Consider the following 27,741-nt stretch of genomic DNA (forward strand, 5'->3'; position numbering starts at 1 on the left):
TTTCAAAAGACAGAAAAAAGGCTTGTGCCTGCAAAATTAACAGTGGCTGGGCTGACCTGTAAGCCATGCAGTCTGATCACTGTAATGACAGCATAATGGCATATTTACATTAAAATCTGGGCAGCTAATATGGGATTCAGAATGGGAGGCTCAGTCAAGGATTATTTAGTCTGGCCTACTGGCCTCTCGCTGAATGTTTCTTTCTTAACTTCAATACAAAGCAGAAAGTTCTCATTTCATGACTATTTATGTGGCTGGTCTCTGTGGCTTGCTTTCCCTCTCACCACCCGAATGTTCTCTTTAGTTCCAACCTTTTATCTTTCATCTCCTCTCTCTTTTCCCTCCTTGGTCTTTAAAGGCAATTATCATTTCACTTCAGAAATGTCAGAATCCTGCACTTCACTTGTATCTTGAGGATCCTCGTTGGGATCAATGGAATTCTTCACCGACAAAGATGAGTGGCTCTCTCCCACCAAACCCCCCCCGAACCTTCTGATATTACAATCTTTTAAACAAGTGAAGAATTTCTTTGCATTTTAAATATTCCTAATTCATTTCCACCCCAACTTTGATATTCTGCGAGAAACTGCTGTGCTGTTTCAAGATATAGGATGTGAGCACGGACACGATATGATTAAGTTTCAGGTTTAATTGGTGTGAACGCAGTGATGGAAGGAAATTCTTGTAACATAGAATATTTTTTTGCCTTTGAATTAGCCTAGCTGTGTGTGAGGGCATGGCTGAATATGATCTGTGGAAACTTCAATATCACAATGCAACTACTAACAGCGGACCAATCAACTATTCTGTCAAAAAAGTCAGAAAATTGTGAAAAAATGCAGAATCCAACCAACAACCTACGATGAAATATTCCATTTACCCTGAGAGAAAACAGAAAAGGCAGTAAATGCTCTTTGAGAGCAAATGTTTAGTATTTTTCCTTGATAACTGGGCAACATTTACTTGAATATCTAAATCATATCTTCAAATATCACTTTTGGGTTATTACACATTACATCATCAACACCAAAAAACAATATAACACACACACAAATAAAATAAATAAATACTTATAATTGGCAAGCATGTCAATAAATGTGACAGAGAGATAATTAAAGTGTTTTTAGATATTTATTCAAACTTAAAGCCAAACTTATTCACCTATGATCACACACAGTTTGTTAGATTGGTAGCATTTATAGGCACTAACTGTATTTAGTTAGTTAAGGCTAAGACCCCACATCACCCACATTTGCTATGGAAACTGCAGAGACAGTCAAAATGTTTGATTTTACTTAAATGACACCAAAGTCACAAACATAAATTTAACATTTAAATATCAGATTTACACTGGATCAAAGCAAATATAATTGGTACTGAAGTTGTTTTGAATCCAATAGTACCAATCGTGTGATATAAGTCTTCATAGTTAGTTTGAGATACACCTATTTATTTATTGTACTATATTTAGTCATTAGTCACTAGATGTTACTCAGTTTATCCTGCAGGAACTAACTAAAATGTGTCTTTGGTTTACACAATGGCCTACCTTTCCATCTGTTTAACAATTGGCCATTCACCCTGGAAACTTTAAGCTGACGGGTGAACACACTGATAAACAGCTTTAACCATCTGTGAATGATTTGTTCATGTGTATTAAGGTCTATAAATGTTTTAAAACGCACTGTTTGTTCCTTTATCGCAGCTCTGTTTTGTCATCTTCTTATGTTTGCTTGCAACTATTATAAATCGTTAATCATAGTCATTATTATCTGTGTTTATATCCTGCTTATTAATACTGAATAGGGAGTGTTTCCATGAAGTCTCTAAAGTTGCTTTCAATCTGCTGTCCTCACTTTACCTTATGACGAATTTTTCCGAGTGTCTTTTAGAAACAAAGCTATTACTGCCACATGCACTCCACATGACTGCTGGCTGTGAATATTGGACTCTGACATCCTCCAGGTGGGAGGAGGTGATATGTATTTAAAAATGCAAAATGACATCTAATGTTTAGCGTTGCTGCTTGTTTCCCAGACCCGGGGTGGACCTGACCATCTGCTCCCCTGGTCAGATGGAGCTATGCTTTTGGCAGTGCTCAGAGCTGTTCCATTGGCCTCCATCTCAAAGGACACCCAGTATTATCAGATTTCTCTTCCCTCGAAAAAACTGAGACAGTGGCGCTATAAGAATAACAATATGCTTAGAGAAGGAAGGGGGGCGGAGTGGGGGTGGAGAATAAAACGGGTGGAATGGAGGGAGTGGGACAACAATAACAACAAGTTGTCTTCCTAGCAGCCAGATACTGTCACATTACAGATGGAATCACTTCAGAAACGTGGAGAATTAATATCCTAATGAAGCTTCGAGTGGCCATTAGGTGTGTGTAATGTGGCTCCAGGGGGCTGGGATAGATGTCCAGCAGCTTTAGGCCCTTATTTGCGCGCAGTCACCTCAGCGGTTGCTTTTATTAGGGTAACATTAGAGGAAAAGGGAAGATGCCACAGAAAGATAGCGTTTTATTACTCTGGTTCCCAGGGAGCCATGCTCTACCTGTCAGAGGCATACGAGGCATGCTGTTTTAGTTCGTTTTACAGCTAAATATCTCTGTTACAAATATCTCTGTCTATGGAACAGCATTTGGGCAATTATCACCAAAGTGTTGCAGCGTTATCCAGAGATGAGATATTTTGTACGATGTTTCAAACTGTGTGAAAGTATTTCTGTGCAGACAGCCGTGAATATAAATTTCATTCACATTTTTCATTCACATTAATAAACTCCATTTCTCTCTTACTCTCAGCCCCCTCTCTCTTTTTCTTTTGACAGGACTATTGCATGCCTCTGCTTTTTATCTCCTTACATTTTCGGGGGAATGAATTGCTCTCCACTGTCACCGGGCTCCGACCAAAAATTCATTTTTAGCAGGTCAAATGTTTCAGAATGTCATCTTTGACAGGAACCAACCAGCACGATGAATACAAGGAAAGACACGGCCTGCTGATCTATTTATTTATTTATTTATTTATTTTTTATCACTGCATACACTTAAAGCATGGTAACCATGCAGTACACAAAAAGCACAAGCAGGCACAAGCACAGGAGTTTCTATGTAGAAATCAATATTGAATTAAAACACTCCCCACTCATGAATAAAAAAAAATAAAAAAAATGAAAAATGGTAAGGGGGCTATTGGAGCTGCAGGACTCTACAGTCAGCTAATGAAGGTTATGTTGCATGGCAGAATTCAGTAATTGCAACGCACAAGTGAGGTATTAGACAGGATGTAGCTAATGGAAAACAATCACATTTAACATGGCTCCTTGGTTCTAGCTGCTCAATAAGTGAGCAGCAGGCTGGCTCACAGCAAACAGGAGGCAGGAGGGGGGTTCGCACGGCACAGGGTTTTAATGTGATCGGACTATAACAGACAATCTATTTACAGTGTGCTCTGGGGAGCTAATAAACAAATGTTGAGTAATTTCAGCCAGCAGTAATTACCCTTGCAGCTGACAAGGAGAGTGTGATACTCTCTCCTTCACCTCCGGCTCGGTCCAGGAGGTGTGGGCTCTTCGGAGTGGTCCTCCTCTGCTCATATAGACGTGGCTGCTGGCCAACAGTCAACCACACAGGATCATTTACAGTACACTGCTTCTCTCTGAGCACCGTGGTGTCAGATTCGACACCATTGTTCTGTTTTGCTTTGGCAATAGCCGGCCACAAATGAGATAAAACTGCAGCATGTAACGATTTGAAGATGTAGAGATTCGCGGCTTGTTGAAATTTCATATGTATGTGTTAAAATACTTCCTATATAATCCAATTAAACAGAAACTCAAGCAGCAGGTTACCAGCTTGAGTGGTAATTAACATTTGTACATGATTTTAGTGAGACTCCTCACTTCCTTTAGCCACATGCTATTGCACTCTAACCCCATTTATAAACCAGGGGTGGGAGAGAACAAATATTAAGTTTAGGAAGCAAACAAATTACTTTGCAGGTTAGATTGGCAAAAAAGGCCAAAGGCATCTTTATCCCGGGTGCTCAGTCTTGATCCTTCAGTTACGGTGAAATAGATTTTTATGCAAATATGTCTCTATCGATCGTTGTGGCTTTCTTTGATGGGATGGGATGGAGAAAACCGCATGTAATTAGATAGAGATAATCATTAGAGAATAATCATTAATGGAGCATGTTTACATCAGCGTAGAAAAGACAATCTGCTGCATACAGCCACTCAACAGTTTCTAATATTAATTATTTAAATTTGTGGATAGACTATTACTGGTTTTAGTATACTGTAACACAAATTACATTTATGATCATTTTCCTGATACAAAGTGCTTACAGGGTTTTGTGTTGTAAGCAGCTAGTGCCAAACAGCAATATTTTCTGCTGCAGATCGTGCCTACAGCGCATTAGCCTTAGTCCCCTCTGTCATTCTGACCAGTACGGCACAAACAATGCCACATATCAGATCCCTGCGTTCTCTCCAGAATAACAAGGAGGGAGTGGAGCAATGACGCGAGGGGTCCAGTCTGAGGGGCTGACAGACGGATAGTGAGGCAGCCTGTCCCTTATCCTCAGACAGGCAGATGTCCCCTCTCCCTGCGTGGCCGGCTGCTGACCAGGGGAGAGCCAGGCGGCTGCTGAAATGAAGAAACTTGAGAGCTCCTCAGGGGGTGAGCTGGTCATTTGATGTCCAGCACAAGAGCAGGGTGTGATGCTGAATGAGCTGAGGGAGAGAGGCAGCCTCTGCAGTCTGTTACAAAGGCCTGGCCTGATGGGAAGGGAAGGAGGGGAAAATACAGAGCACAGACAGACCATTACTATATTTCATCTATTTTGTCAGAGAGAAAATGGTCGTGAAGCACATGTAGGAATTTGATGTGGGGCAAACATGGGGATTTTATTTTGCACATGAATCTGTTCACAAAACCTATGAAGTCACATCCAACACGGTATCCATCTAAATTATCATTATCATCTATGAGCGCTTATAATTTTTGTTTTTTTAATTTTACTTTATCTATTACCAGCTGCTTTATGTGCAAGAACTGTCAATAATAACACACCAGACAATGCAGGAGTGATACTGACACAATCTGACAAACTGAAGTCCCATTGAAATATGTGAAGTACAGTCACAATGGAGCCATGGCGTCTTTCTTACCTGGCCTAGGTTCAGTCTTGCAGGCAGTGGAGAGCCCTTTGAAGGCTACAGAGAGACTGAGATGAGAGGAAGCCCTGCCTGCAGAGGGATCAACCATGTCGAAGTGCCAGCACCACAGTGCTGTAATTAATCGCCAGCGATGGCAGCCTTAGTCCTGCAGCCCTGCTCAACTTCTCCCTCACGACAAAACCTTGCGGTCAGGAGACGTTAGGCAACATTAACTGCTCGTACTATTTCCATTTTCTGAAAGGGGGCGGTGGAGTGTGCATGTTGTGGGGGTGGAGGTGTCCCGGGGTAGGTCTGTAGATATAGGACTACCGTGGGGGCTCAGGCGGGGAGAGCGACGGTGCACAAGCCATGGCTGTGTACCTTTCATCTTGGAGGAGATTTGGAGAGGTTTCAGACCACAGAGACTTCTTAATTCTCACTAATTCATTTGGGTTCCAGATTCACTGGGCCTGGGATAACCTGAGAATGATAATGAACTCGCAAGGGGAGTGCATGGTCCCTTGCCTTTGAATGTGCTCAGAATAGATTCAGATAATCTTTCCTTGTGAATCTTTCTGGAGGAGAAGAATCCCATTAAGAGTGATTGCTTGTCATGAGATGTTCTCCAAGTTGGGGAGATTTAACTTGGGGACACACGTACCCTGCTGTCTGAGGACGTAACCCTAAAATACAAAAAAATGCAATATGGATGTATCCGTGAAAAAATAGACCTGTGCAATGTTTCGATTTCGAAATCATACTTTGTAATGAATATTTATTTGCAAGCTGCATGAATCCTCAATCAATAAACTCTACCCACCAGCTTATATAAAAAAAAAATGTTTTTTTTTCTCCATCATCCAAACAATATATTATCATTACAAATGAGGGAGCAGGGTATTTACATTTATGGATTGAAATGCCACATTTTCAATATTATACACAAGCAACTAGACCTACATGTTTACATCCTTGAGGCAAGCAATGCTTGCTGTCCAAAACTTAACACTGGCATTATTTCTTTACTTTCTTGGCTGCATTTAGTGTTGAGTTGTTTACACCGCGGTTCTTTTAATGTTTGAACAAGACATCCTTTAAAAATAAGACACATTTTTCAGGGTGCAACTTTTGACATTTCACAAGCAAACCGTGTTTGTCCTTTGCTGTCTGAAATTTGGACTGAAGGAATTTTTCATATACTTCTTTACAGCAGGCTGACAATGAATAGAGAGATTTCGAAGAGATTTATAGGTCTGTGGAGTTCTAAGGGATAGATTGCAAACTCTTGTGAGAAAAGGCAGGGAAAGCTGCCTTACTTCAGGGCTGGTCTCATCTTTGGTCAAACAGAAGTGAGCTTAATTTGTGGGTCTGCCTGGGGAATTTCAAAGGAAAAAAGCTTTGAGTGACGCCAAGCTTGAGCTCCCTGATGTTAGTGAGATGAATGAAAGCAGGGTCTATAGGCTACAGGCCTTCTCACACTCCCACATTAACAGAAGTCTTTCAAGTTCTCATCAGGATAATTGTATAGGATGCAGTTAAAAAATGCAAGACAGAGGAGCCAGGCAGTACTTGTTATCTGCCTGATTAGAATACATTCACTTGTACACATTTTAAGATCATTATAATGTAATAAAACACAATATTCCAAGTGGTTATAGACAGATAAAAGATATACAACAATATTACCGACTTTAATTTAAGTTCACATATTTAGCATTTAAAATCAATATGAAACATAAATGGTTTACAACACACTGTAATGTAGCTGTCAGCAGATATACTGCTAGTGTTTATTAATGTGCAGTAGTATAACTTCTTATATCAGCTCCCACTGATGCCCACAGGAGGAGAAAGTACAAATTAACATTTATATCTTGTATATTATGCGACATAATAGTGCATTATAAACAAATCATATCATTATACAGAGGTCATCATTATCAGTCTATACTTGCACACCCTGTGTTGAGAAACTGGATTCAAAATGGTAATTTCTCTTTACTTACAGCCCTATGCTATAATATCTAGTGGACAAAATAAAGGACTTCATTTCTTTGCAGGTTCCTATTGCAGAAAATACAAGAATTCATTCTCTGCCTCTTGGTGTTTTTCAACAGAAGACTTACTGTGCTATTGTATGGAACTGGCTGGCCTTGATAGAATGACCTAACATTTTGACAGGACAAAATATAAAGCTGCTCTTTATTCTGTGGACAATTCACCAGATGCAGGCATGGGAATGGCTTTAATCAATAGAAATGTGGGTGTACTGCATGATTTATTCCAGGCTTTGCTTTATGTACAAAGAAATCTCGGACATTGCTAAGAGTGCGAGCAATAATGGGACCCACTCAATTTTGCCTGAAAGCTTGTGTTGTGATGGTTGTTGCTGCGAGTATTTACAAGTGCTATCTGATCAGCCTCAGAGGCTTCCCAACGAGACAGATGATTAGGTACGGCAAACGAGCCTCATCACCAGCTAAAATTGATGACTCAATGCTGGATGACAGACAACTCTATTTGTATCAAGATAAGGCACTGACAGTTGAGTATCAATCAAAATTGAGTTATTATTGAGCATAAAGGAAGGCATTTGTAATATCATTAAATCCAGATATGCCTCTCTTCACATCTGGCAGGCAGCCATGCGTGTGAAGGGGGGGGTTGAGGGACAGAAAGAGAGAGGCAAAGCAAGAAAAAAACAAAAACAACACTTGGGGCAATCATTCCTGGCAGTGCGCTGGCAGCTGCAGTGCTTTTTTTTTGTTTTTTTTGTAATTTCAATATGTTTCTCTGTACCTCAAGCTTGGGTGCAATAACAGCTTACAGATTGCTTATGTCATCAAATTTTGACAAACTTCTCAATATGTTTTGACCTTCATCTTTAGCCATCTGCTTTCTACTCTCCTTATCTCCCCCCTCAGTTTTCACCCTTACAGTAATTGTGGACCCTAAATAGGTTATGTTTGAAAGATGGTATCAAATTACTTAGACAAGAGCAATTTAGTTTGGGCTAGACTCATTAACCAGTATAGTTATCTTAATTGCAAAAATAACTAAAATACAATAAATAAATAAATAAATAAAAGTTTGCCAGGTCAAGTCAGGGCAATTGAAAACAACCTGTAAACACAGCACTACATATTTATACTTTTTTTGGTCTTTGGTCAGAAATACTAAAATGTGTTCACCAACTAGTCTGTAGTTTGGTGATGAGCAGGGAGCACAGTACACTTTTGTTTTTAGCTGTTGCTGAAATCCTGCATATGGTTAAAGGTAAATATACAGAATTAGTACTATGCATAACCATGTTTTCATTGGTGTATAATCACCTGAAAATAAGAATTGTTGTGTTTTTATAGCCTGAGAATGAGCATTTTACATTTCAAGACCCTGCAGGTCCTCTTCCACGGAGTATGCCATGTTCCTACAGTAGCCCAGAATGGACAAACTAAATGCTTTTCACACATGTCACAGCCATCGTAGTGTCTTCTTTAAGCTAGGAAGAAGAAGGCGTCACAAGGGAGTTACAATCAAACAATGCCACTAAATCTGTAAGTCAGAAAACCAAAACAATGAGCTGAAAGACCTTTAAAATCATACATTATGTTAATCATATTTTTTTGTCAGTCTAGTCAGTTGCATTATTCCGATGTGAGAAAACTATCCTACAGGTCAAAAGATTAAAAGAGATCTCTTAATTAGTCTGCTGATAACGTGGCATTACGAAGTATCTTGTTCCATGAGCCGGTGATCAAAGTAAACAACACGCTGCGTATAATATAGTCCCTCCACAGTTTGACATTTCCCTCTGATTTTCATATCTTTGCCTGAAATGACAGTCTATGTAACATGTGGAGGCCTTAAAAATGCCATGGCTGATATGAAATCAATTTGCATTTCCCCAGTGCCTGGATAACATGGCCCTGTCAGAGGACCCTGCAGATATGCTGGAGATAATGACGTTATAGAGGGCGGCTTGCACAGTGGAAAGGATGAAATTGAAAGAGTGACGTTCTGTGTTTCCCATGATTGCCCTGACTGGAGGACGTGCGGCTGTTGGACATGCACTCCTCTGTCTTTGCTCCCCATTAGCTCCACTTGTTCCCAGACAGGGGTTAAGACAGACTAAAGAGATCCACCAATGCAACCAGTCAAAGCCTCCTTGTGTCAGCGATGGTATTTCAACAGTATCAACTTTTAGGTAAAGAAACTGTAAAGCTGTAATAAAGCTCATTAATTCCACCCAATTGGTCAACGTGTTGAAGGTTTGTGACCTGCAAGACATTAAAAGCTTTACAATTAATTATGGGTTTTCATTTCGTTATTAAAATATTATGAAAAAAACTGAATTCATAGACATTAATTTATACATTAATTGACTATTCAACAGATGAATATAATTGACACTGATTAGAACGTGATGTTATTACTTAACAGACAAAAGAGGAGGATGAAAAATAAAAAATCTCCCCGTACTGACTGTTACTGCATTGACTTACTGCAGCACTGGCCTGGTGTTACAGGAATGGTGTGTAATCCCATATTTTTTATAAAGAAGACCACACGGTAATGGTAACTACATGCCACTTTGGCCACTTTGCGAAAATGTGAAAAGGAATTATCTGAATCGTGGAAATCACACACGGGAGTGTACTGCATTTGTAAAGCCATATTATGGTGCACAACCCAGAATTTGTTATAAACATAGGAAGTGGATAGTTGACAGCACTGACCTGAGGACATTTAGACGTGATCACACTGGTGCAGGAGGCCAGCTTGTTATCGAGCTCAGTGTATGCTGAGCGAGAGGGACATCTCTCCCGCTGCTGCAAACACTAATATACACTGCTATAAACTACAGGTGATTCCAGCAGAGTTTTTCCTCACTTTGCCTATTTCAGGCTGTTGAATGTGAAAATGTTGACCTCTACGCCCCGAGTCAGACAGCTTGCTCCCTCTGTGGCGGCTGAAGACGAAAAAAAGTTGTGAATGTTTCAGCCGCTGTGTATTAAATTGTGGTGGGCAGTAATGAATAAAATGGAGGCCAGGATCATCAGATGGTTCAGATTTCATCTCAGAGCCTTTTTTATACTGTATGTATGTAGCCAAATGTGAAAATCAACACTACCGTTATCATAACAATGGAAAACTAAATGGAAATTTAGAAAAAAACAAAAAAACATGAAGGGAATAATTTGCAAAAGAAAGACTAGAGTACATTTTACAACTTAAAAATCAATCAGCAAGTATACTTTATACTTCATCTCCACAGCAGTTAAACTATCCAACATTATGTCAAGTTTTTACAATTTTCTACACTTTGACAAAATCAAAGTGCTGCTTACATGATAATTCATCAGTCCAGTAATATATGATACACATGGTATGATAAATATATGGCTTATAGTGCTTCTTCACCTGTACAGAAGTAAAATTTAAACTGCAGATGTTTAACGTGTAACGTGAATATTCTTATACTGTAGCGTTACTACTTTTACAAGAGAAATATCTCAAGACTTCCACTGCTGAAATTAACATTGTATATTCATACAAACACGTATTACCTGGAGTATAAAGATGCATTTATAAAAAATATTTCATCTGAGGCATTGGAATGATGTCGTTAGGATGTGATTGCTAACATGTAGGCGGTGGAACGTCAAATATGGACGAACAGCCTTACTGTGTTTTCAAACTGCAGTTAAAAAAATGTACATGAAAATGTTAGAAATATTTAAATCCTCAGCTTCTGACTTATGGGTATTTCTGTCAAAGTTAAATATTTGTGACAAGATTGTTCTCTGTAATTACAGCTGACGGTAAATTCTGGATGGCTGCAAGTAAATATTTAGGTTGGTTGGAATTTTTTGCAAACAAAACAGAGAAAATAACGCTGAAGACATTCAACCACTCTAATTATATTCAGGGGTCATAGTTTGACTCGCGAATATATTTTGTCTTTGTTTCCATACAACTCATTATTTTTCAAATCAAGATAAAATTGCCTCGAATGCCTGGGGATTAACAAGGTCATATCATAAGTATCTAAGAGTATATGGTGGGATTGATGTTGCAGAAGGATTAGTAAAGTACAAAATGTGCTGTTTTCAACGTTGTTACAATAAACAAACCACTCTGTTCATGCAAGTGGTCCATTGGGTCTAATGTCCACCTTTTGCAAGCTGTTGTCTGCAATCGAAATACACTGCAGTACACCGGGATGGCCTGTGTATATTAACTCTATATGAAGGAGACGGGCTGATAATGAGACATCCTGGCTTTAATCAACCTTATAAAAGTTTGAAGAGGAGCAGAAATGTGTCTGCCGCACCACTAACAATTTTCAATTAATAAAAACATAATTTTGTCCAGTCCCCGAGGATGAGGGATTTGGTATAACTTGAGGGCCTTCCGTCACATAGTGCGAACAAACCTTTATGCTCTGTAGCTGTGTGAATATGTGTGTGAGACACACACACACACACTCAGACAGTCTCTCTCCATTGTGCTCACACACACAGACACACGCGCGCGAGCACTGCAAGGAATTATACTTGTCTGTATGGTTTGTTAGCACTCAAGAGATAAAACTTTACATGTTGCTCCCAATTAGCACAGCAGTGACCGTGCACTGTCTCCTGTGCTCAGCTTCCCTTCTGAAGAGGGGCTATTTATGTGAAGACTCATGAGAATGTGAGAATTGAGGCGAGAGAGAGGAGATATGGACTGTGTGAGATAGTGTGTGTGTGTGTGAGGAAAGAGGGTGAGAGAGAGAGAGAGAGAGAGAGAGAGAGAGAGGGAGGGAGTGAAAGGAAGAGATAGAGGGAAAAGGGAGAATTGAAATGGCTTAAGCATCCATTTTGAGTGGAGAGACAGGTCCTATTAACATTTAACAGCATTTGTGCAACTTGGTGCCGAGGTTATGATGCAAATGAGGAGGAATTAAAACTGGCCAGAGGTTTGTCATTGATGGATTGCAGTCTGGCAGTGCTCACACTTCCTAGTGTCCATCAGAAGCGATTACTGTGTAATTAAACCTTATTTCTGGACTCTCTAGTGCATAATTACTTTGTGAATGTAACCATCATCTAAAAGCTACAAAAATGCTTTACCATTTAGTCTAGCAGTCACTTCCACGGGCTTGTGTCAGATATAGCCATCAGACAGTGCAAAAGAACTGTCACTTTTAATAAGAGGAAAAAAAATTAAATGAAACAGTATGCTTATTACAGAAAAATTTGGCTTTCAAGAGTCTTTTCTGTTATTTGCATAATTTATCCCCCACCCCCACTCCCACCACCCTCCCCACATATACACACACACACACACACACACCGCAAGCTTTAGGCAATTTCCCTCACATTTAAATAGATTGCACATTTAAGGCTACTTAAGGAAAATTATCACTTTGCATATTTTAATTGTTATGAAGGAAGTGATTTGAGAGAGGTCTGTGGCTCATCCTCTTGAGCCATGCGGTTTGCGAAGCTGTCTGATTCGTCTGCTCAGCGCTGCAGCTCCACAGATAACCTCCGAGTTCACACACATCCACTCCAGTTTCATCAGAATGCAAATGAAGCGCAGAACAGTGGGACAAGTGGATCTTTGATATTTACAAAATAGCCACTAATAACTTGAGTGTAATTTGTTTGACTCAACTTTATTTTTTCTCTTATCAGTCCTGATTTTTTTTTTGTTTTTTTGTCCTGTTTAAAAATTCAGTGCAAAGAAACAAAGGGCATGCTTGCTGCTGGTGTTTCAGAGACGGCAGGCTGCGTACTGTCTGTATCTCTATATGTACATATATCTGTCTATCTAGCTCTCTCTTCTATAACAGACATGCTGCTGGGGCACAAGCCCAAGATAGACACTGTGAGGCGGTAAACAAATGAAAACAAGGCATGTGCATGCATGCAGTGAGGTGTTTTGATGTGTATATCCAACAACAACCATCAGTCACACTTAGCAGTGTGAAAGGGACAACCTGCTAAAGGCACAATATCGTGGAGAAGCTCGACTGTAGACTGTTTAAAGTGTTACTGGCAGTCGATTGCACTATGTGGTGGCTACATTGTGCTATGGATAGAATAGATTCAGTTGTGTGTTTGAATTAAGTTACTTACCTGCTTGTACAGTATGAATTTACAGTATGAACATGTAGCTTCCTGCGCGGGTTTAATCACTCAATGAACACGCAAAGCGAGTGATAATTTGGCATCATTAGTGTTTCTTGACCTAAATTAAACAGAATGCAACACGTTTAAACAGATGCAGGTTACATTTCTTACACCGTGTAGTTTAACATATACATCGGAGGAGTAAAATGTTATGATTGTTTTTTATTAAAAATATTAAGGATTGTCTCTTTATAACTTTGAATATGCCTTTTTTTCATTCAGAGGTGAAATTTCTACAATTACTTTGACTGAATCAGTTCTGTTTTCTAGTATAGATCATTTATCAGGCAATGTTCCTCAGCATAATAGGGATGCTGAACAAGACTAGTGAACAAGTCCGTTCTCCTAGGACAGTTCTCCATGGGAGACTGCAATGTTTGAAGTGTTGATGTCCTCGCCTTGACAAGCTTATCAATGCTTGTGGGGGGAGAGTACTCAGACGCTGACAGACACTGATAATAGGAAATTACCTTTTTTCACACCCTTTAGTTTTTGTGAATTTGTTAATTTTACTCATCGTCGTCGTGTACAAGTCAAATCTTTATTAAGAAAGGCTCTATGGGAATGAAAACATGTTTTATTTACAATCTTCAGTGCAAAGTATGAATGTTTCCCAAAATGATTTGGCATAAATGACATAATACATGTACAAAATGTATTTTATAATTTTTTTCTTCCTGTAAAACCAGTGTTTTTCCCACTCAGTGTTTAATCATGAAATTATATATATATATATGATGACTGATGTACTCACAGGATAAAAAAAGAGAATTACCAACTACTGTGTCTTTTCTCATTTATGTTAATTGGACAGAAACTTCCCACGCATATAACACCTACTACTTAATGATACCATGAGAGGAAGAGGAATTTTAAACATGGCTGTTCATTTTCTAATAGAAAACAGCCAGTATGGATTTATAAATGATTATGGGGTGTATAGGAGGTGTGTGTTTGTGGGAAGAGTAAAAGTAAGCCTCTGTAAACTAATGCAAACTGTGAATTACTTTCACTATATAACACCAGTGCAGTGAAACAAAGAAATGATGATTTAAGTTGTCATGGACTGAACATCGTCCTCCACAAGAAAAACTGCTTGAAACGGAAATAGCACAGGCTTAAATCAATCACACCATTGCAAATTTAATCAAGTAAAGGTACAAAATGCATCCAGTTTTCAGGAAAAAAAAGAAAACATCTTTATTCAGTATTTCAGTAACCTTTATGTACCTTGAAATGAAAATACATTTAAACTGACTGTACTGTAAGTATGGCGATACATACACACATATAAACATGTATGTGGTGCATTTTTCGTATGTATGCTGTATATCATTAGCAAATGTACAATAAGTACAGCTATGTGCAAGTTTATTCTCTGTACATGTATATGAAAAGTAAAAATGCAGATTTTTCATATCTTAATGTTACCCCTCGTACTTGCATGTAGAATCGCAAGTGCACATACATACACATTAACATGCGCACTACAACAATTAACAAAGGATTAAAGCAATTTGTTACTGTACTTTTTAGGAATTTGCATTGGTGACTTTGTAGAAGACCCGCAACAATTCAAAGGAAACATGGTACTGTTAATAAACCGTACGTCAGTATGTGCAGGTTAACTTCATCTTCGCCCTCAAGGTGCCTTCATTTTTTTTTTTCTGTGACTTGTACTTGACAGTGTAAAGACAGTCTTTAAGAGGTAGACTGCTCAGATTCAAGGGCAAGCTTTTTATTTTTTTATTTTTTTGTTCTTTTTTTTATTATTATTTTTTTTTACTTTTTATCCACAAATGCATGACATTCAAAATGACAGGACATAAGTACTACATGTACAATATGTAGCAATGAGGTAGAAATGGTTATAAAAGAAGAAGCCAGATTATAAAACTACAGAAGGATGGAATCAAAAATCTTAAGCAGTACAGAAATACTGAAAGATTAAAAAAAAAAAAAAAAGCGATTCAAGTGACTGAGTTGGCATCACTGTGAGACTCGATGTGCTTATCATAGTTTCTGCTCAAGTGTTGTTTGTGACTCTTGGCGCTTCCATCACTTCTTCATCAACAATGAATGATTATTTATAATACCATCTACAGTATGTGAAATATACAACCTATCTGAACAAACTGTTTTCCTCAGATAAATCTTTTGACTGTCTATTTTGCGAAATTAAACATACGAATGTAACTTCTAATCCGTGTGCCTTTTGTTACAATGTGCCCTATTGCACCGTTGGGGAGACAAATAAAATAATAATGAAAGAAAGCAAATATGTGACAAGATCTGTTGTTATCGGAGTGATTACAAGTACTACTTCACTTGAGTGGAACATTTCCCCTTTTTAGCGTACACCTCTCTGTCAGGTCATGAACAGTCAACCTCTTATACTCATGATATCAGCGCTTGTTAATGGCACTTAGGGCTTCTTATCACCTTCTTGTCAAAAATCTTGCGACGAGCAAAATTAGCAATCGTGGACACAGAAACAATTATATTCCAATGTGACAAGACAGAGTGTGGTGTGTGTCAAAGATAAACAAATTATTCATGTTTCTATTTGAACTCAAGGCAGAGGTGCATGACTGTTCATAAACTCAGACAACATAAAACTACAAACGTTTCTCACATGTTCCTTGAACGTTTTTTGACACACTGTGATACAAGTACTTAACAATGCCCAGTGAGAGGGCTGTAAAATTTGCCAATTTCAAATATCCACAGCGTGCACTGTTGCATTAAAGACACTGAAATTCAAACTCCTTAAAAAAACAAAAGCTGTTTTACTTTGGCTTCAAGGGAAATTTCAACCAATAAACAGGTGTAATAATAAATCACACAATATTCAAGGGGAGTTCTGCGATCGCTTAAGCTCTCTGCTCAAACACCTTTCTAGTTTGTGCAGTAAAAACAACCCTTTTAAATATATTTCCCATTATTATTATTGGCCCAATTTTCTGTGCATGTTCCTTGTCTTTGAAGCTTTTAAACGGACACTTTTGTGTGAAAACAAATTTGGCTATTGACCGTCTGGACGTGGTACAGTAAATCTCAAAGAGAAACTAACACTAAGTTAAATCAAACTACTTTTGTACAATTCACCAACAATGAATCCATCTTTAATGTTTTCTTGTAACTGTATAACTTTGTAGTAATCCGCCATGTGAAAAAAGTGACCCAGTTCATTGAGAAAAGGATTTTTTTAAATCAAAGGACCCACATCAATACAATATGAGAAAACAATACCTACCAAGAAACATAAATCCACTTATATTCTACACTGTGGTCTATTCAGTAAGAAAATGGTGACTGGAATGTCACAAATGAAATGCTTGTGAGTTGATCTGCTTGCTTGAGGTTGTCTTAACATTTCACCAATTACTCTAACTTGTGTGCATTTAATGAAAATGGATGTCAGCCGTCTTATGACGGGATCACGTATCTATAAATATATAACACAGATATGAAACTACAACAAGATATTAACGTTGGCAAGCTTGCTAGCATTCTCTGCTGCTACGTAGTTTCTGTGCTATTGTCTGAATGTTCTGTGTACATCCTCATACAGGTCTGGAAGAGTTAATGATACCAAACCAGGTGGCAGTGATCAATATGCACACTGTCCAATAAAAAAAAAAAAGACCAAATAAAACATGTGCAATAGGCAACAAACATGAAGGGACCTTCTTTGAAAAACAAACACAAGGTCCCTTAGTGCCTCTGCAGTATTATACGCCTACACCAGTGCTATCTACTTCAGTGGCATTCTTCAATGTGCAAGTGCTTTGCTTTCCTTACTGCTCAGAGGACGTAATACATTCAATAACATTGTTACTAGCCAATTCAGCTGTCAGTCCCGCTCTTTCATTGCCAAAAATGTTGCATGGGAAATGCACTGATTAATGGCAAGCAAGTAGTGATTAATAGCACTGTAAACACAACAGTTTAAGTGTGAAAATGACAACACAGGAGTAAAAAAAAAAAAAAACAGTTTTGTGTACAGACTAGCCTTCATGACATGTTCTTAAAAAGGAATGCCACTCAATTCATGAATGTTACAGCTATGGCCTGAGACAGGCCAAACCAATCCTTCTCCAAACTTTGGGTTAAAATAATGGAATTGGTTTCATGCCAGCAAATGTTTATCAAACCTGAATGTGAATATCGTCACATTTAGTTTTTCTATTTGACATCCCACATTCGGGGGCCAAATAAGTAATGGCAACAAGATAATACATATCAAATTGTAAAGGTGTGGTGTACCCCAAACATGATATTCAGTGGTATTCCCCTTTAAGTGCATTGTGTGGTGATAAACAGGATTCATGGGAGTTATCAAAATGTAAAGCTAATAGATTTTGCACACAACAAAATACTGTTTGGTGTTGCTCTCAAAACGTTTTCCTCATCAAACAGGCAGAATAGGTTCTGACATTTTGCTGTCTTCATGAATTTGTCTTTCAGAGATAACTAACAAACTGAGGTAGAAAGGAACTTAGGCTATACATAATCCTTAGGTTTCATTAGTGATAAAACGGCAGCAGGATGGAATGAAATAGCTCGGGGCAGTTGTCTTCCTCAACCCCAAGATGTTTGTCTGCAACCTTTCGGATTTCACTCAGCTCTGCATCACCACAAGCTAAAGAAAAGAAGGTAAAGAACCCCAAACGAATGTTTTGTCTCGTAAATGAACCAGAATTTCTCTCATACATTCATTGTAAGAACCCTCTCATGTCTTTTTGAGCTTGTTTGAGGTATTATATAGCCTTACATGGTTTGATGATGGAAATTTCAAATGCAAGCCAAATGCTCTTGTAGTGCTTCGACACAAGCTTATGAGGTACTATACATATCATTATCACTTTCCTGAGTTTTCATCAAAAGAAATAATGGTAGAATTTTACATTTATGTGAAACGCTGTAAATTACTACTGTAACAATATTTTAACAGCGATTACATAATTAGTGTATTGTTTGGATTGAAGTCACCTTTTAAAATAATATTTGTTTCTGTAACTTCATCTATAGTGGAGAGGCTAGTACAGCAACCAAATTCACCTTAAGTTTGCTAAAAAAAAAAAAAATGTTCTGGCAAAAAGAGAGAGAGAGAGAGAGAGAAAAGTATGTCCTTGTTATTGTAATTAAATGATTTACACATACATCAAACCTGTGCAAGGTAATGAAGCCCAACTGTAATTATGTCAATAAATTTCATTTAGCTCAAATTAACCACAACTGTTCACACAGAGCACGAAACAGACACAGCTGTAGAACACCGTTCTAATGGAAAAGAGAAAGCAAGTTTTTTGTCTCATTTTAAAGCTTTTTTCTTTTTTTAATATTTATATATTAGCACATGTCACCAAAGAAGATTGTGAGAAAGAAATAAAAATAAACAGCACCACCTCAGGCACTTGATAGCAACTAAATCTCAAGATCAGCAGAATAGTGTGTATATATATTTATATATATATATGTATATACAAAAATGGGGGGGGCATTGTCTCCAGGTCATTTGAGTTTTAGTGAGCACATAGCGTCAGACACATAAAGCATTTAGTTACTTTATACCAATGGGTGATGTCAACTTCTGTCTAAAGCCTTCAGTGACCATCCCTTTGTTGTGTACGTTTATGTCACCACTATTTGTTAGATTTCTTGTTCAGTGAAGGCCAAACACATATCTGTTTTTATCTGGTTTTATAGAAATTGTGTTTGATGGGTCTCTCTCATTGACTACAACCAAACATTTTATTCCACTCAGTGTACATGTCAAGTTCTTTTTGTGATATGCTGGGCTGAAATTTACAAAACACATTGTCAAAGTCTTGGTAGGACACCGGTCTCATCTGAGTGGGATGGATGGCCGACAAGTCAGTACCAGGAATGCCATGGAGAGGACCTACCACAGCTTCTTGACACAGCTGGGCCACGTCCAGTCCTGAAAAGCCCTCTGTCCTCTGAACCAGTAGTGACATCTCTTTGTCACTAAGACAGTAGTTGTGCTGTGAGAGCAGTTGGCTGATTATCTGGTGTCGTGCCGTCCCATCAGGCAAGGGGATGAGCAGTCGCTTGGTAAAGTACCTCCGTAGGGACTCAGGGATCTCTTCAGGCTTATTGGTGGAGCAGACCACAAGGACATGGTCCTCAGCAGAGGTGAGAATACTGTCAAGCTGCATGAGGAGCTCAGCCTTGAGGCGATTCACTGGGCTCTCGTCACTGAGCTGGGCTGAAAGCAGCAGGTCCACCTCTCTGATGAACAACACAGCTGGCTGGCGACACCGGGCCACCAGGAAAGAAGCCTGGATGATCTTGTCCCCTTCCCCTAGCCACTTGGTCACCAGAGCCGAGCTGCTGAGTCGCAAGAAGGCAGCCCCCAATTGGCTGGCCATGCAATGGGCCAGCAGCGTTCTACCAGTTCCCTGAGGTCCAAATAAAAGGAGGCTCCGAGGTAATGTGGCAAGTCCACTAAACATATCTGGCCTTAAAATGGGCCATAGTATCTCCTCTTTGATGGCTGCTTTGGCCATATCCAGACCCGCGATGTCGCTCCAGTCCACTGGAGGGCCCTGCTGAAGGATTTCTGTGGTCACCATCTCCACCAGGTTGGAGTCAGTGTTCTTCAGTTGTTCCTCTGCAGCATGGATGGACGAGGTAGCCGTACCAATGTCAGGCCCTGTTAGGGAGTGAGAGAGGTGCTGTCTGTGCTCTTCAGTTTGCTCGCTCATGATGGGGGAACCAAACTTGTTGTAGGGCTCACCAGTTCTGAGATCACCCACAGAGCTTTTGGTTGATCCATAAGATGGAGGAGTTAGTGCTCTGCCAGAGTGTATCATAAATTTTCTTTGTTGATCAGACGACATTGGCTGTTTGGTTGGCTTAAACGCTAAAGACGATGCCTCTGCATTCCTATCAAAGGCATTGCCCCTGTTTGAGTCTGAGATACCACTGTCTCCTATTCTGTACATTGGGCTCTGTGAAGAGCGCTGTTGGTTGTAGTTGAAATTACCAAAGCTAGAGTCCATATCTCCATGTCCACTCATGTAGAAAGCTTTTCGTTTTAATGAGTTGGATGTGCTGCCATTCAAAGGTGTTGGTGCAATTGGTGTATGATTATGGGACTGGTAGGTGTAGCCAGGCAGTGTGGAAGGAGGGATTGGAGTAGGAGCTGCAATACCGGACGGCAGATAAGCAGAAGGAGGGGGCGCTCCCCCAGGGCTATAACTAGGGCCAACAGCAGTCTGAGAAGGATACCCTGTTGGAGGATAATTGTAGTTGGGAAGGTTTGGAGACCCAGCATTGTAGCTCGGCACTAAGGTAGGGGGAGGAGGTGGGGGTGGTGGTTGTAAGAGCCCAGCACTGTGCAAAGGAGAGGGATGTGGGGAGGGGAGGGCCGGGGTACTCTGGCCGCTGTAGCTAGAATGCAGGTAGGAGCCGTTGTAGCTGGCAGTATATTCCTGAGAGGGGAGGCCGGAGTGGAGAGTAGTGGCTGTGTGGCTCCCACAGTTACTGCTGGAATAGCTAGGCTCAGACAAGCTGCTGGCCACCCCTGGGGAGCTGCCTATGCTAGCCGACACATCTGTAGGGGGTAGGGCAGCTGTCATTCCAGCTTTGCTCACAGATATAACATCTGGAGCACAGTTCATTGGGTAAATCCCCTCCTGCCAGGACTCATTCTCCGACTTTCGTCCATTCATGAGTCCACCGGTGCTATCGGAGTAGGAACACAGCAGGGCTCTTTCATTTGGGCCCTCTAGGATCCCAGAGTATTTCTCTGCATATTTCTTCAGCAGATTGGATGCAGTCAGTGCAGAGATGTCATCATTTGCCCACGCATACTGGTACGTTCGCTGTAAGTGCCCCCGGTAGGCCTCTACTTTGTGTGCTGGCGAGCGGGTAGTGGATGAGATGTCAAAGTGTTGCTCTGCCCATTGTGTATGCTCTGGGGTCCACTGCATCTTTAGACCTAGATTTTTCGTATAAGGAAGAAATATGTCAAAGTAAGCATTAAATCATGTTTAATAATCATTTTAAAAAAACATTCATTACATTTCTATAATAATCAAATAGTGAATTCATAATTCAATCAGTGTGAAAGAGTCCATAATGCATGAATTGCTTTTTGTTTTTTCTAATTTCTTGGGTGGACAAAAGGTGGCAAATTAAGAAAAAAAGCACAACCTGCACCCTAATAACTAAAACAGAAAACACTACCTGAACACACATCATGTCCAGTGTGAGGATGTTTAGTATGCCGGGATGACCCAACACCTGGTTAGCGTGGTATAATCCACCCAACACAGAGCAGAATGACACAGACATTGCGGGTCAGTCTATAATCCAACTCTCATCTGAGGCATTCTGAGACAGTTTCAAATCTGCTTGGAGGAGAGTAGCAAAGCAATCTTCCTTGGCAGCGCTCTGTTGCTTTCATCACACAAACCCCTCAGCCCAGCATGAATTACATCCACATCCAGTCTGCCTACTGCTTCCTAGTCCACAGAGTGAGGGAGGGGGGAGAAAAAAAAACATGCTTCACTTGTCTTTTTCTCTGCAGCCTCTCTCAGCCTCTCTGTATGGCCCTAAGGGTTTGAATGACATAAATAATCAAGTTAAATCCTAAAGTCAATCTGCAAATAAAAGTTTTCACACATGCTGTCATCTTTTCCTCTGCTTGGGATTATCAGAGGATGTACTATACCCCCAAAGAATATAGACTATTAGAGAGGTTACAGCTCAAAACAATCTGAGATAGTGTGCAGATCAACACTAATCTGAGCAAAAGCTACAAGAAGATATGAGAGGAGATGCATTTACCCAAACGTCCCCTGCCTTACATTACAATGACGCTACATTATATATATATATTTCAGTAGATTAAGTCCATATCAGAGGATTTAGGCAACAAACAGCCACTGTCCAGAGGCAGATTACAAACACAGTGTTTGTCTGCAGATTCCCTCCTGACTCCCTCCCAGCTATTTGCCCACCCGCCACACTAGACACCATGAGCTAATTAGCAGGATGATGCTGCACTAATTGTGTTAATTTACAAGGTTTTAGTCAAAGAGATCCACGCTATGGCTCACATGGTTGTCAACCATCCAAGCTAATGATTAAGAAAAAGTGCCTGAGGCCAAAAAAAAGCCCGGGCAGACAAATATGGTCACCATACTGTGCTGGAACAGAAAGGTTCATGAACCTACAGAAAATAGAATATGAAAAACAAAAAAAGATCACAGGGGACAGCGAGCAAGATGAGAAAAATATATAAAAAATAACAAAAAGTCTTTAATGTAAATCAAATTGAAGAATATATATGAATGGCACCCATGAGAACCGACTACTGCTTTAGACCAACTACATTCTGTTTGATAGGTGTGCGCGCAATGGAGAACGACTTCTTAAGTGGAAGATTAATTTTTCCAGTGCAGCCTGATGTTTTCTCCACTTGTTACGTTAGAATACCTTTTTAACTAACTGTCAAATATAATTAAAAATAAAAAAATCCCCACATTATCGCTGAGAAAAATGTTCCCATCAAAACAAACAAAACTGTATTTGGGCAATAGCGACTAGCACAGTGTTGTCTGCCAAAAAAAAAATCTCAGCCATTCACAGCATTTACTGACACCACAGAACAAGTATCAGGATAATGGTTTTTGTAAAATCATTCAGCAGAGTTCATTAACACTCAAGGCACATTTTGTCAATAACAGCTTATTGAGTGAGATTCTTCTATTACTGTTAATCCTCTCTGAACAATGTGCCACTTTGGACAATCAAAGAAGTGCTATTCGCAAAGTGTACTTGAGATATTTGAGCATCAGGTATTTTATAAAATGGAAACCATCCAAGATGATTATATAAATACGACACACCATTAAAAAACAGACTGAGAAACACTTTTAATTTCTGTATCGAAAAATAAATCAAACCTAAGATTTAGGTTTGGAGTGGCGCATGATATTTTCTCTTTAGTGGCCTCCATTAATACAGAACCTACACAACAAGTAAACACTAAAAAAATAGTTTTAGTCTTGCATTCGAAAGCTGTACAAGAAATAATAAATTGTATTGTGCGCAAGTGTAAAATGGTTCAATGTGTTAACCTGTATTTTATATTATTTAAATGAGAATCAGACGTTTTGGTTTAGACACAGGTTACAGGAATGGACAGCATCCACGCACAAATAGACATACCAATACTAACACATGAATAGACACAAATGCACCCACACACACACACACACACACGGTACATTAGCATAATGATCTTGTACTTTGGTTTTACGGAAAAACGTTGTCCTTTATTCCACCTGCCTGGAAATTCAAATACAACATCCACAGGTTCCTTTGTCTTTCTTTGAAATGGTATAATTACAGAGCCGTCCATTAGTAGAATGTTTTCAGATAGCCTCGGGCTCGAGCTCAAATTCCACTGATCAGCCACCAACAAATACAGCCTTTGTTAGACTAATGTGTTTGTCAATTCATAGATCTGAATGAGCCTCTACGGTAAATTTGAGACGGTGGTAATAAAGGAGTAAATCATCTTTTTGATCCGACATTCATCCAATATTTTTGACTTCTTTTATAGGTTAATATCTAAAATGATCATGATCATTTGAAATCTTAACAGCACAATTTATTTTAGAGTCATCACTGTGACTATTTTTTTTTATATATGTCGTATACTTTATAGATTATCTCGCTCTCATTGAAGACCAGCTGGAGCCGAAATGCGTTTGACATGTGATACCATGGTGTTATGCTATGCTATGGTGTTTAATTTATGGTTCAGTGATCATCATCGATGAAACAGAGATGCTGACCTTTCTGGGAACTATTAATCTGGTAGCCTAGGCCGTTTTTAAGCAAACAAGAGCAGGCCTTCCACTCTGTCCATCCAATTTCCCAGTGCGTAAATTGGACCGCCGCTTGCACAATTCTCTATTCATTACTGTGCCGCTGAAAGGAAACACAGAGGTGGCAGAGCGGTTTTCTTTTCCTCTTTCTGTGTGCTGTGTGTGTGTGTGTGAGAGAGAGAGAGGGAGAGGGGGAGAGAGAGAGAGGAAGAGAAAGAGAGGGAGAGAGAGAGAAAGAGAGAGAGCAAAATGCCTTCCAGGAGGATTCCCAAGCATAAAGAGCTGGACTTTCCTTCCTCTTTTTTGGTTTGGGGGAGGGGAAGGTGGGAGGGTTGAGGGAGAGGGAAGTGAAAGCTGTCGTAATTGAAACGTGGCCTAATCAGACTCATTACCATTTTTACCAATTTGCACCACCAAAGATGCTTATTAGGTAACTGTGTTTAATAAGCCGCTCTTTAGAAAACTAACTGTAATGAGCTCTTTAAAGTCAGACTTGAGCATGATTACGCACTGGAAGTGTTTTGCAGAGCCGAAGCAGACTGGTACATTTAGTCATGTACAATGTCATAATTAAGCTGCACAAACTCTGCACTTCACACCACACAATAGTCCCAGCTGAGGCAGTAGACATGCTGAAAAGTATTTATAATTACTGATCATTACAACCCTGGGATTTTCATCGCTGGACGTAAACATAATTATGGGAGCTTTTGCTTTTATTCTGCACACACAGACCACTCTACTTGACAAGCGTGCAAATATTGCAGACAGACAGTAATTACGTTTATAAATAAAAAACAAGCTCATATTCATATTCAAATTCACTGGAGATATTCTAAGTAGGGGTGGGGCAAAACATTCTAATACAATGTGAAATGGTAATCGGTATGGCTACAGAGTCCCATTCATCTCACATATCAAGTTAAGACTATTTAAACTCAATTTAGAGCTCCATGTGGCAGTAATTCCAATCTTTAGATGGCAGGGTGCCATTTAACCCCTCATTTAGAAAAGATATGCCTTCCTCAGTCACTGTCTTTTCCAGGGCTACTGCCCATACATTTCACAGTCTGACCACCCATGGTAGAAAATTACTATGTCTGCACACTATCAAAGTCCACAGATCCTGGTGGATACTAATCCGAACATGAAAGGTGGAAAACGACTGCACAAGCATGCACTTACAGTATGTTTATTGTAGTTGACCTGGCTGCCAACAGACACCTTCATGTGTTAGGGCCTCTCTTTGTAATCATAATAATACTTGTGATTGTACAGGAAGCAAAGCCAAAGTCCATTGTGACTCACTTCACTTCAGTTTAGTTAAGACAAATTAGTTATTTAAAGCATGCCTGTGTGGTAAATGTCTGAAACACTGCTAAATGTAGCAGAATACCGTGATGAAACTGAGAGTCTGTCACTGCCATTTGGCCGATTACACGCTGTGAAATGTCAACAAGCGAGATATCTATTAACGATTATATTGATTAACAATAAACAAATTATATCAATTTGATAACATTTAACACAAAAGATTAGATATGGAAAAGGAGTAATCCTTTTAATTAGCCCATTCAATAAAGTAATTAATCATGTAATAAATGTTCATCACAACCCGCAAGAGCACAAGAAGTGCATGTTTAGTCTGACAATGACATAAAACTAATCATTGAATGTTGTTAAGGATTTGATATAAAAAAAAAACTGGTGAAGCTGCAACTATATCTGAGGCTTATATTACTTAATTGAATGACTAAGAATAATTACATAACTTGAATCATTTTATGTTGGCAGATAAATTAACAACCTGATCAGTTAACTTTCTTTCAGCCGCAGATATTTCACAATGTATGTTATTATTAAATATAAGGGGAGTTTTTATTGTTTGTTTTAGAAGTTATATTGTAAGTGAGGAAGTGTGCACACTGAAAATGTACAACTTTTGTTTGTTGATTTGAATTTTTGTGTCACTTCCATCACAGTTCAATCAGAGCTGCACTTTTTGCCAGGTGTATGCAAAGAATCTGATGCGTTGATTGGACAAAAACAGTGGCAGGTGGGAAAATACAACATTCAACATTCAAGCAATGAATGAAAATTCTGGAGCAAACTCAGAGACTGATTCAACTGGCACAGACAAAGCATGAGAGTGGGGGCATGCATAAACAGTACACATGAATGTCATTACAATTTATATTATAGCAAACAGTGGTTCCTTGGACGTGTCTGCAGACATCTGATTTGTAACACGTTAATCCTTAATATGACACAATGAATGTTGTATTTAATATTTTTTGTGTTTTAATAATATGTGTTTTATTGGGAACATTTCCATGTCCATAATCTCATTCACATTGTAAAATGTGTCTTCTTTATCAGTAAACTAATCCAGCTTTGTTGATTGGTGTTTTTTAGTATTAAGTGTGACTAATTTTCAGAAATTAAATTTTTTAAATCAGCTTCTACACCTGGATCATGAAGTAAATGAAACATTCAGTGTGGTTCCTGTATTATCAGTTTGTGTATGAAGCAGTGGTATGAATCACTTGTTGCATTCCTGAACAGTTAACATGTTATTTCAGATGCAACTATTCACTCTTGTCACATTACTAAGCCAGCCATTTATACTGCATGCTAATTTAAATTAGTCATTAAACATACACTGTTTTCATACATTCAATTAGAAATGTCATCAACCATAGTGATTTTCATGTTTGCAACACAGGATCACAAAATGAGAGCAACAAAACAAGACTGAAGGCCCTTTTTTTTAAATTAGAAGTTGTTTGTTTTCTACGGGGACAGCCCAACAGTGTGTTGGGTTTTCGGTCACAGGTTTGGACTAGTGCTACCGTCCTAATATCATCACACGAGATTGATTAGGATGGTTCCTGAAGCTGTTTGGCAGTTCTGCATCTGACTAAATGAAATTAGTTTGTTGGATTAAAAAAAAAATCAGATTGACTTAAATGGTCGAAATCATTACTTCAATAGCTCACCATCCCTCTCCATAGAGCAACAACCAAACTGTATGCCATTCTGCCAGGAAGATGATTCACTGCCAAATAATATAGAATATAACAGCTACAGCTACAGTAAGATCCTGCAGCTTAAGTTATACGTGTCTTGTGTTTGTGTAATACACGTTCATGGTGGTTATGGAAAAAGAAAAAGAAAGCTTGCTCCTCTTACAGTCAGCCTAAAAAAAAAAAACCCTAATAGTGCATTAATCTACAGAGCTGCACAATATTTCATCAGCAGCTGTGAGAGCTTGTACCAGAGTAAAACTGTTTGCTGGCACAGAGTCTTGATCATTTGAATAATTCATCTGAAATGTAATGAGAAGATGTAAATGTTCCCACTCAGAAATCATTTCATAATTTAACTGTACAAATGCCCACTTTGGATTTTGAATTACAGTCAAACAAGCCTTAAAAGAGGTAGTACAAAACACACAAGTGTGTACTGTGTATATATATCCAAAGCGATGACAAGCGCAGGCCAACGTTTGATATGAGAGCAGG

General features: G+C 39.1%; 1 protein-coding gene across 2 annotated transcripts in view; it reads right to left on the reverse strand.

Moving 5' to 3' along the window:
• Positions 1–14,517: 14,517 nt before the first annotated feature.
• fign (fidgetin) overlaps positions 14,518–27,741 on the reverse strand; it is a 28,548-nt gene continuing 15,324 nt past the window's right edge. For both annotated transcript variants that reach the window (XM_027290709.1, XM_010737459.3), the window contains one exon: positions 14,518–21,315. In XM_027290709.1, the coding sequence (XP_027146510.1) occupies positions 19,079–21,307 (2,229 nt within the window). In that variant the 5' untranslated portion in view covers positions 21,308–21,315 and the 3' untranslated portion in view covers positions 14,518–19,078. The remainder of the gene's footprint in view (positions 21,316–27,741) is intronic.

Source organism: Larimichthys crocea, chromosome XVIII (genome assembly GCF_000972845.2).
Source record: "Larimichthys crocea isolate SSNF chromosome XVIII, L_crocea_2.0, whole genome shotgun sequence".
Taxonomy (NCBI): Eukaryota; Metazoa; Chordata; class Actinopteri; family Sciaenidae; genus Larimichthys; species Larimichthys crocea.